At 47.1% G+C, this 11,731-nt stretch overlaps 1 protein-coding gene across 2 annotated transcripts; it reads left to right on the top strand.

Moving 5' to 3' along the window:
- Window positions 1-1,616: 1,616 nt before the first annotated feature.
- FGF16 (fibroblast growth factor 16) lies at window positions 1,617-10,483 on the top strand. Of its 2 annotated transcripts, none has more exons than XM_049873331.1 (3): window positions 1,617-2,323; window positions 8,703-8,806; window positions 10,099-10,483. In XM_049873331.1, exons 1-3 carry the CDS (start codon window positions 2,050-2,052, stop codon window positions 10,339-10,341), a joined length of 621 nt encoding a protein of 206 aa, XP_049729288.1. In that variant the 5' UTR covers window positions 1,617-2,049; the 3' UTR covers window positions 10,342-10,483. The 2 variants fall into 2 exon arrangements, with proteins under 2 accessions (XP_049729288.1, XP_049729287.1); XM_049873330.1 differs by having other exon boundaries at window positions 10,096-10,483.
- The last annotated feature ends 1,248 nt before the right edge of the window (window positions 10,484-11,731 follow it).

Raw genomic sequence — 11,731 nt, 5'->3', positions numbered from 1 at the left:
AAGTAAGAGGAATAGCATAATGAACCCTCATGTACCCATTACCCAGCTTCAACAATTAGCAACAGAGGAACCACCTTATTGCATCTCTACCTCCATTCCCTCTGTCCTCTCACTTTGGATTATTTTAAAGCAAATCTCAGGCATCCTATCATTTCAACTTTAAAGACTCCAATATGGGCATCATCTTTTGCATTTCTGTGTCCTCTATGATTGGAAGATCATTTGCGTCGTGTTCCCTATGACTCAGCACATCAGAAGATTATTTCCATGGGCCTACTATGTGCCGGACTTTGTGCTTGTCTCTGGAAGTTCTGTAAATGCGTAAGACACCGTTTGAGCTAGGAGACACACCAGTACCAAGCGAAGACGTTCCTAACCAAGAACTGTTACGGTACCAGGGAGTGAGCACAGGGTGCACGCGGGAGCCCAGAAGTAGGACCTCGAATTACACTAATTGAATTGAGCCAGCTTTCTTGTCTCGTGGTGATCCTGAGTTCGAACTCGCCGCAAGGCGCGGGGTCTCCAGCAGGAGGCGCTGCAAAAGGTGGGGACTTGCTGGGCTCAGATTCTTCAGCTGGAGCCGACCAGCGAAGCCGGCGCGGGGTGTGGGTGCAATCTGCAAGTAACAGCGCCGCTTAATAGGTGAGCAGGACGTTGAGCGTCAGGGCCCGAGAGGGGCCCGCCGGGTTCAGGTGCCGGGCAGAGGCGTTGGGTCGTGGGGCAGGCCCTGCACCTGCTCCCAGGTCTTCTCGCCACTGACTGCTGCCCCGGCGGCCGCCAGTTCCCGCCCCAACTACCGCTCTTACTGATAAAATATCTCCAAGCAGGGCACCGGACAGAGCGAGGAAACACCTGTTTCCAACAAGAAAAGAAGTGGGGGGGGGGGAGCCCCCATCGTGTTTCCAATGGCTTTCATCGAGCCTGCTCTCAAAGCGCTCCCAGAAAGCTAGTGGAGATCATTTTTTCGAAAAGATCTCTATTTCTAAATCCCCTCTCCTTTTCCTAAGCTGCAACGCCCTTTTTAAAAATGTCTCCTTTCCTCGGAGGGGTTTCCCACTCCTCTCAGACCTCTTAAGGCCCCCACTTTGGTGTCTGCAAGAACTGCCACCATTCCCACTTCAAATTTTACAACTACATTCGCCTCTGGATTTTTAACTTCCTCAACCTCCTGCCGAGCTACAGGTGGGGAGTGGGGCTTAGGGGGCAGCAGAACAAAGAAACCAGGGAGCCCCTGTCCCGGGCCAGACGCCTCTTCGCCTCTTTGGCAGCCTCCGACTAACTGGGGAATAAGAGGGGCTCAGGAGTGCGTGAAGCTCCAAGCCCCGGTCTCACGCCACTTCCCAAAGGCTAGCCTGAGGACGCGTGGGAGGTGGGGACGGCCCCCGGGCAGCAGACAAACAAACAGAACCCCACGGAACAGGCCTGAGTGGCCGTGGGCGCCAACAGCTTCCACGCACTGAGCTCCGTTATTTCATCAGCAGTTTCAGAAAAACCTGCCAAAAACAGTTATGCCTCACTGCAATGTGTAGCTTTTTCCTGCCTTTTTTTTTTTTTTTTTTTGAAAATAAAAGAGGGAGTGAAACTCGCTCGCTGTCTCTCCCTCCCTCTCCCAAAAAGAGCCAAATGGATGTGAGAAGGGGGAAAAAAACCCACACACCAATCTCCGAGTGGATGCCAGTGAGGTGTGGCTTGTATTTAAATATCCAATATGTCAATGTAAGGGGAGTGGGTACGTATATAAAGTGCCGTTTGCATCTGATTGCTCGAAGAAACCAGCTATGAGAGGCCTGGGGAGATGGATGAGAAGGGGAAGCGACACTTTGACTGAGAACAAGGTCAGGAGGAGCGCGCTGCCCCACGCTCTCTGCTGCTGAGAAGTTCCTTGGACGAGAACAGACGTCCACTGCAGCTCGGGAGAGCGCGGAGCAAGACAGCTTGCCAGCTCCGCGGAATCGCCCGCGCTCTACACTGGGAAAGGCAGTTCGCGCACCGCGGCCCCGGCTCGGTCCGCGCGCCCCCCGCACAGCCCGCGCCGCCGCCGGCCCCGCCATGGCGGAGGTGGGGGCAGTCTTCGCCTCCTTGGACTGGGATCTGCATGGCTTCTCCTCCTCTCTGGGGAACGTGCCCTTAGCTGACTCTCCGGGTTTCCTGAACGAGCGCCTGGGCCAGATCGAGGGGAAGCTGCAGCGCGGCTCGCCTACAGACTTCGCCCACCTGAAGGGGATCCTGCGGCGCCGCCAGCTCTACTGCCGCACTGGCTTCCACTTGGAGATCTTCCCCAACGGCACGGTGCACGGCACTCGCCACGACCACAGCCGCTTCGGTGAGGACTCGGCCTGGAGGGACGGGAGGCGAGCGGACGGCGTGGTGGGGAGCCAACGGCCCAGGGCTCCAGCTTATAGCTGGCGGACCGCCCCCGGCACGGTACTGTCCGGCCCGTTGTGGCGGCAGGCCGCTGGGGGCCCGGGGCGGACCCTACACGACGGTGCGGACCTGAGCCGCAGGGCGTCAGGGCGCCCGGCACCCTCGGACGTGTTAGGGGGTGGGCAGGGGCGCCTTGAAATTCGGCCTCTCCTTTCCCCACCCTCCGTCCCTGGGGAGCTAGGGGTTCGTTCTGGGAACTGGAAGCAGCGCCTCGGACGAAAGCAGGTGGAGCTGGGAGATGGTGTAAGTTCTCGCTGCGGGATGGGGGGGCGGGGAACGTGCCGCGGCTGCACCGCTGGGCCGAGCCTCGAAGGCAGCAAGGCTGTCGCGCCGTCCGATTGCCTAGAGCAGTAGCCTGCTTGGGCCATGGGCGTGGTGGGCGGGCGATCTGTGCCCGAGTCGCTTTTGGCAGGCAGGGACTGGGCAGCAGTGGCACCTGCCTACCTCGGGGTTGCTCTGCCCAGGGTAGGAGTCAATCCAGGCAGCAAAGCATGAGCGAGGTATCGGGATTTAGGAAAGCCTCCAGGGTCCACTGTATAAGAACAGAAGCCCTGGAGCAGCTTTTGCCCTGAGCTACCTGTGGACTCCTTGTCTCAGTGGGGAAACCGCACAAATCCTGGTTCACTCCCAGCCCCAGAAACAGGTGTCTCCTGGGCCCAGGACAGGAAGTGTCTAACCTCCATCCACGATTGCCTCTTCCCATCACTCTGTAGCTTGTTCTAGGGCACAGCTGCTTGTCCCACATACAGAACGAATTACACAATATAAAACTTGATCATGTAAATGGAGATCACTAGGTTTCTAGACAAATGTGTTCATGCCTCAGCAATGTGGCCATTTTTATTTTCAATTTTCTCTTCTCTTCTCTACAAAGCCATTATGCAGGTGCAGTGAGAGCTCCCTGTCCTTGCCCACCCCCCAATCTCCTAATGCCCTCTGTTTTCTCCCAAGGACTCTATCACCCAAGGAGAGCACCTTCCACCCCAAGCCAGTAAAAGGCTCAGGCTACCCTCAAGCCTGACACCCTTCCCTTCTTTTTTCACTCTCTCTCATCCACCCCCACCTCTCCACCCCCGCCCTCACCCCCCACTGCCCCGCAAACCAGTCTATCCTATTCTCTATGCCTAGCTAGAGTTTCATCTAGTGTGCACAGAAAAAAATGGGGTGTAGGAGCCAGTTGCTGGGCAGGGCCAAGCCTAGCAAACAACTTAGGTTGGCCTTCCTCACTGGGAGCAGACAGGAACCCTAATGAGGTCTATGTCATCTTGGAAAAATGCACTCAGAACTGGAATACAGTAGGTTGGGGGGGGCAACAGAGGGGTGCAGGTGTCTGTATAAACTTGCAGCAGGTTCTCAAAAGGGTGATGAGGTGTGTGGGGGGTGTTAACTTGGCTCCTTTTCCTTCTATCACTTGTGACTTTGCGGTCCTCTTTTGCTCCTCTTCAGAAGGAATGGGATTCCCACCCTGGCCTCGAAGCCTCCCAGAGGCTCCCAGAAATGGCCTAAAGATACTGGGGTAGCTCATTTTTTATATATAAAAGAAAAGTCATGAAATAATGGAGAAGTATGGGGGTGGGGCAGTGAAGGTGGAGAAACTATGAATACAGCTCCCAGAGGCTATAAGTGTTTGTCTGGCTGCATGCCTAAGCTGAGCCAAATAATCTACAAGGTCAACATAAATCAGTAATAGGCTCTTGGGGTAAGTGGTCTTTAATTACCTCCCTAAAGACACATCTTGATTTCTTTTCATCTCCCAGGCCTGCTAGGGGTGTTAAGTTTAAGGAGAAACCAAAGGAAATAAAACAGGCAGGAGAAAGGGATGTTTTCACTGTTGCTTAACTGACTGCTTCATTTTTGGTTTTGCCTTTAAAAAAAAAACACCGCCTGGGACCACCTCTGCATCACCTTTTCCCTTTCCACCTTCCCTGACTTCCTGGAAATTCCACATATTTCCCGTAAAGGAAATGATAGCTAGTCAAAGCTGTCTCTTTTGTAACCTCCCCTGCCAACTTGCAAACACATACTTACTCTTTCTCAGTTTAGCTTTTGGCAAAGAGGTGGCATTTGAGTTTCCTAACTCTCTCCTCCCGCCGTATTTGAGTTAATCAGCCAGGGTATTCAATAAATCGAAACTTTAACATTCCATAAGTGCTTTAGCAGTCAACATTCCAGCAGGGTAAAGTAGGCCAGACTTAAGATATAAAATATTATAGATTTCTTGGGGGGAGGGGATAGTCTCCAAAGGCTATGTAAAGTAAATAGCTATTTGTTGTAATTGGAGAGCAGGGCCCCCAAGGATTACCCTGGAATCCATGTGTTCAAAACGAGCCCAAGAGCAACCCCTACTCCAAATAATAACCTGTTGGCACAGCATATGCTCCCCCCACCCCCATCTGCCATCAGTAGCCAGGAGTATTTCAATCCCTGCCTGGCTGGTGGAGTTTGCATGAGGTTCACAGGGATACTGACATTCCTGAGGGCACTGTGAACTGGCAGAGCAGAAGTTGGGAGCCAGACTGGAGGAGAGGCCTCTCGCCAGGTGGGATACAGCAGGCTCATGCAGCTGCTTTGGTTTTTGAGTGAGCTGGCTCTTATTTGGCAAGATGCCAAAGCAGCACCGTCTTGGCCCTAAAGGTCTGACAGTATGGCTAAGGTTGCTGAAGAGAGTTGTGGAACCAGATTAAATAACACACTAGCAAGTCATCTAGATAAGTTCTGAAGGAGTGGGGCCCAGGACAGATCAATTTTGACTGAGGCCATGGGAAAAGAGGTGTAAGAAGAGAAGAGTCTAGAAATTGTCTAGCCTGAGGTGGACAAGTCAATATGAGGCAGAGTACAGGGAGGTCCTGGGACTTGAAGGGGTGAAAGTAATGAGGACGAACTTGGTCTACTTAATACTTTACCTCAACATTTTACTGTTAACACCCCTCTCCAGCTGTAGCTGGGAAAATGTGGAAATGGCTTGTTTTCTCTCCCCCTTTGTGCTGGCTGAGATTCAGGAGAAGGTTTAGGAGTATCTGTTCCACCAGCATGTGCCACTGCGTTCCCACAGTTTGAATCCAGCTAATAGGAAAATTGGCAAAGAGAAATGATGCCCAAAGACAGCTGGGCAGGGACGATTCCAGCTGTTGGAGACCCCTGTTACTGGACACAACCCAAGTGACTTCCTGTATGATCTGTCCTTTGGCATAAGGGTTAACAGAGAATTGGAGAAAAACTGTGGTGACTCAAATGGCCACACCTCTTGGGTTTCAGGATTTGTTCTTACACCAGGTCTTGGATGGGGAAATCACAAACTGCCCTCTGCTACTTGATGAGCTCAGGGTGGTCAAAGGCATGAGATACTTAGAGAATGAGGAAACTAAGACTTGAAGTTAGGAAGTAATCTGCTAAGGAAAAGCAAAGAACTAAAGGCTCCAGCAGGTTGTTATCCCTGAAAGTTTAGTCCCCAGAACTGAAGCATGACCTGGTTTCTGGTTTCCTGGCCATACTGGCTACTCTCCTTTGAATGTTCTCCTGTTTTTTCCATATCCCTCTCTTACAGGAAGCTGCCAGAACTAAACACAATACTCTCTGTGTGGTCTAATCAAGGCAGAGCAGAGTGGGATAATCCCCTTCCTTATGCTAATTATTTAGTCCTCTAATAATGAAGCCTTATAGCACATTAGTTTTTCCCCCTTTTTTAATTTTTTTACATTAGTTTTTTAGTAATTTGCATCCCACTAATCATTCATACATACTGAGCTTATCTCAGTATGTGGCCATTGTTGTGTATGTTTTGCTAAGCCACATCTCCCATTTCAAAGATGGGCAAACTTAAAATCAAATAAAATATATAATAAAAATACACAGAAACACAAAATAACAGTACACTTTTTAAAGAAAATATATATGGTTGCCTGAAGTGGGGAGGTAGATGGGAGCAAGGAATGGAAATAAAATAAATAGATAAATAAAAACCCTTGCACAGGCCAATTATGATTATGGAATATGAACTAAGGAGTATGATTAACTCAACTGTCTGCACTTGAGGCTCACCCTCCCCACCAAAATAAAGTCCCAAACAAAAAATCTTGGGGTTTAGGAACCCAAGTGCAGGACTTCATATTTATTCTGAATGTAAACAGAGCTTATTTTGTTAGTCAGCCCATTTTTCCATCCTCTTGAATTCTCTTTGGATCTTAATTGTGTTACCCCTCTCAGCTGTATATCTTCTGGAACTGGAATAAGCAGTCCTCCTATGTCCTCTTACAAGTCACTTATTAAAATTTTAAACAGGGCAGAACCTTGGGTGCAACTAAAGATTTTGGTCCAGTAAATCAGTATTTAACTAACCCCTGCTTGGCACTAGGTATTTTCCCTTCCACTATTGCCATCAGGAAACCCTGGTGGTGTAGTGGTTAAGAGCTACTGCTGCTAATCAAGAGGCTGGCAGTTCAAATCCACCAGGTGCTCGTTGGAAGCCCTATGAGGCATAGGGTCACTATGAGTCGGAATTGACTCTACGGCAATGGGTTTTTTTTTTTTTAACTGTTTTTAACCTGTGTCAATCTCTTTTCCCAAAGCTTCTTTTTTTGTACTATAAGAGTTAGTAACAACCAAACTGAGAATAAAACTTGGAGTATTTCAGTACTAGATGTCAAAGGCCACACCCTGAGTGTTCTATATATATAATGGCAGGAGAAGAACCTTACATTCTTCAAATAGATCCAAGTGGGCTGTGGAAATATGTGCTCCTAAAGCAACCATGGCATTCCTGGGTGGTGCAAACAGTTAATGTGCTCAGTTGCCAGCCAAAAGGTTGGAGGTTTGAGTTCAACCAGAGGCACCTCAGATGAAAGGCCTGGTGATCTACTTCTGAGAAAATCAGCCATTGAAAACTCCATGGAGCACATTTCTACCCTGACACACATGGGGTTGCCACGAGTCAGAATTGACTCAATGGTAACTGGTTGATTAAAGCTGCCATGCCTGAACATCCATGCACCAGCCTGAGTCACTGTGAATCCTCAGGAGACTTCCTACTGACTTTTTGTTTCCACTCTTGTATCTTATTTCAAAATTTTACCACTTAAATTTTTTATCTTTAAGGAATCATTAATATTCCTTAATTTTAATATTCCCATTACGTAGACTATTACCCTTAAGAATCGAATAATTTTGATAAGAAGGACAGCCAGATGTGAGCTCATTTTTTATGTTTGGGTGCCTCTGTAAGTCAATCATATCAAATTTTGGTCTGTATGCTGAAAAACATGGGTAGATACAAGAAAATCAAAGACAAATCTAGTTGACTGATATGCATATATATATGTAGTAGGTATACTGTCTTAGAACAAAATTACAAAGTCCTAAGTATCCCCAGGCTTTCAGTTCTTGGTCCTTTTTACTCTTTTAGTAGTTGGTTTCTTTTTCTTTTCTTTTTTTTTTCCTGCTCCTGGGTAAATTAAAATGTTTTCAAATTCTCTGCTCTAACCTTGTCAGCTACAGGGATATTTCTGAATTTCTTCCCTTTCCCCTTAAAGTTGCAACATCTCAAATCAGTATCAAGTCCAGTACTACCTGCCAATTCTTAGCCCTGGATAAACTTAAAATTCTCAAGAGAGAAAGGAAGAATGACCGGCTTGTCAGCCAGGGGCTGTACTTTCTGAAAACACTTTTTAGGAGAAAGCTTTCACTAAGCCAAGTTTTGCCTCCTGCCATAAGCAGGGAGAACAAACTTAGTGAGTGGCCTGTGTAGCCTTTGTTAGAGTCAACTACAGGCACTTGGAAATATAATAGTTGGCTTTAAGGGCGTGGGAGCTGAGAGGATGCAAAACAATTTCAGCCTAGAAGAGAGCGAGGTAATGCTGTGTGCTCTAGGGAAAAGGGAGGTGGCTTTGGGAAAGATGCAGAAATCTGGCCTCATTCTTCCATTTAGATAGCTGCCCTCCCATTTCTTGAAATGGTGGTATTTGACAGCAATGTATCTTTTAATTTTGAAGTTTTTGTAGCCAAAGCCGTCTCACAGTCTCTTCCTCATAATTGCGTAAGAGTGTTGAGTAGAAGCAGAGATTGTTTCCTCCCATTTTACATATGGAAATTGAGGCCCAGAGAGACTGAGTGCTTTCTCTGCGGTTCCATTCTTGCTACAAAAGATGGTTTCATTGGGTAATTCACCAAACATACACAGGGATAGCCTCCAGTTGGGGAAAAATAACTGGTAGCTCATGTCACCTGAACAGCTTCCTTTTAGCTTGATGTCAGAAATGAGAATAGCATTTCCTTTTTTGCTCAAGGAATCCTGGAGTTTATCAGCCTGGCTGTGGGCCTGATCAGCATCCGAGGAGTGGACTCTGGCCTGTACTTAGGAATGAACGAGCGAGGAGAACTATATGGGTCGGTAAGTTTAAGGTTTTCTTTTCATCGGAGGCTGTTACCACCAGTGTTTGGACAATGTAAAGCAAAGGTATAAAAACATTTATCTATCACTTGAAAGCACTTTAGTCAACTGTAAAGGATTAGTGTCTTTTAGTCACTTCCTGGCTGCCCAGAGCTTTGCTACATTAACACCTTCACTCAACTTTCTCCCAGCCAAACAATCTTTCCTGTGATCCATTTGCCTTTGCCTTTTCTATTAGAGGGTGAGCTAGTTTGATGACAGTAGTAAGCCCTGCTAGTTCACCAGTAAGATGTTCAGGGTTTGGAGCATTAACCATCCAAGGAGCATATCTGAATATTAATGGGTAATAGCAAGTACAAAAGTAAGCAATGGAAGAGCTGGCCTTCAGACTGAGGATTCTGAGATTAACAACACAGTCCCTCATTTCCAGATTGCTTCAGCTGAATCCCAAAGGCCAAATGAAACAAACAAATGAAGAGTAAGGGCTCCAGAGTCTGGTGACAGCCTTAAGCCCCAGCTTGGACTGGGCTGGCTGCAGTACATTTTTTTCTATTTTGGAAGCTAGCCCAGTGCTGGGGAATAGTGAGTGACTTTGCTGACCTTAACCCTTTCAAGGGATCCCAACTCCTGGCTTTGACTTTTGAGTCACATAGCCTGCTTTCTGGCTGCCTGTACCCCATGAAATCAAAACACATTTTTCCCTGACACCTAAGAGATAGGCCTGTCCCTAGCACTCAGTATCGGCAGCCCCAGCAAGTAGCATGGCGGCCGGATCAAGTGTGAGAAGAGAGGACAGAGGCAAGAGACCCAGGAGCTGCCAACTTGAAGTAGCCAGATTGGAGGAGCTTTTCAGGGAGATCTTTTCTGAGCTTTCTAACTGACAGGCTTGAGACCCTTCATTAGGAGAGATCACAGCTCACCTCCCATGGAGCTTTATATAGATCCAAGGCCTTTGTCAGTTGGCATGGTTGACTGTAATCTCGATGGATTTGTGCATCATTAGCCCTAAGTAGGGAGAAAGCTCAGTGGGGCATTGGGAGGCCATCTCCTCCAATCCCCTGCCTTCAGGAAAGATCTCATCTAAAATATTCTTGTGTGGCTCATGAAACACGATGAAGGAGTTACAGATAACAGTTTTTTGAGCTCTTTGGAATGAAGATGCCAGGAGATAGGGCTGAAATTTTCCAATATCAATGTGTTATTGCTATTTCAGAGTTTCTCCACCAGCAGGGGGGCAATGGGAGAAATAGTCATATAATGGGCTTTACTTTATCTTCTTACCCTCACAGAAGAAACTCACACGTGAATGTGTTTTCCGGGAACAGTTTGAAGAAAACTGGTACAACACCTATGCCTCCACCTTGTACAAACACTCAGACTCGGAGAGACAGTATTATGTGGCCCTGAATAAAGACGGCTCACCCCGAGAGGGATACAGGACTAAACGACACCAGAAATTCACTCACTTTTTACCAAGGCCAGTAGATCCTTCTAAGTTGCCCTCCATGTCCAGAGACCTCTTCCGTTATAGGTAACGGACCCCTAGTGTGACCTCTGTGACCCACATACTCTGGGGCCACTGTTGTCTCTGCAAGCACTATACTCATAGCTTTTAAATCCTTCATTCCTATCAATTTAGATAACAGAGAAGCACTTAATGTTCAACCCAACCCAGCTGTTCCCTTGTTCAAATTGTATATCAATGTTGGGTTATTTTGGGGAGGGACATGGAGGGAGGGGGCGGGTTAGAGGGTATCTTGTATATACTTTTTTCTTTACTCATGTTCTTTCCCCTGAGGTGGCACAAGCAAGAATGGGGGCCCCTGCCAAGGGCCAGGGGTGTCTAACCAAATACCTTGACAATGGGTAAATGAAAGACAAAGAATCTGCCACAGATGCTACCTACAGCAATTTGGAAAAGTCTCATTAAGAAAATCCTTAGGGCTACAACCCTGCTGCAAGCCATCCCTGCATTGGCTCTGCAGATTTCTCATCTGTCCTGACATGCAGTTTTCCTGCCACTGGAAGTAGGAGATGGGGTAGGTTGTAAGAAAATGATATTAAAACGTAAGCATGGATGCTGTGCATAAGGGCAAACTATTTATGAAATGTATATGCTATTTATTTTATATATTTATTTATTTCAGAATAATTTTATTTTTAATGAGAGATGCTATGGCTGGATTTTCATCAGAAAGAATAAGATCCTACTGAAACAGGATAAAATGAGTTATTAAAGCTTTTATTGGCAATAAAATTGTCTTTATATTGTAACCCATTGTCTAATTCTATTGATTTGGTACATTTTGTAAGATTAGAAGGTTGCTTAGCTTCTTTCTCTACAACTCAGAATTTCCTGATGTAGGCATCACACTGCCTTTGCTAGATGATGATGACACTGTCATCCAGTATATGAGCATTATCTAGGGGCCCTATCTGAAGTTCTGGTGGCCCTTTCCAGTTCTATGATTTTAAATTTAGTGGCAAATCAAAGCTTCAGGAAGGCCTCTACCAACAGCTATTACTGAATCTCCTAGTTATGCTTAGGACTGAATAAACAAACAAAATATATGTATCCTGTTGCCGTTGAGTCGATTCCAACTCATAATGACCCTATAGGACAGGGTAGAACTTCCCCATAGGGTTTCCAAGGAGCAGCCGATGGATTCAAACTGCCAATCTTTTGGTTAGCAGCCATAACTCCTAACCACTGCACCACAAGGGTGCCATATGTGTGTGTACGTGTCTATACATAACCCGTTGCCGTTGAGTAGATTCTGACTCATAATGACCCTATGGGACAGAGCAGAACTGCCACACAGGGTTTACGAAGACAGACTGCCACATCTTTCTCCCGCTGAGCGGCTGGTGGGTTTGAACCTCTGACTTTTCAGTTAGCAGCAGAATGCTTAACCACTACACCAC

Source organism: Elephas maximus, chromosome X (genome assembly GCF_024166365.1).
Source record: "Elephas maximus indicus isolate mEleMax1 chromosome X, mEleMax1 primary haplotype, whole genome shotgun sequence".
NCBI classification, from domain to species: domain Eukaryota; kingdom Metazoa; phylum Chordata; class Mammalia; order Proboscidea; family Elephantidae; genus Elephas; species Elephas maximus.
The sequence above is the reverse complement of the archived record's forward strand: the minus strand, read 5'-3'. Positions and strand labels throughout refer to the sequence as shown.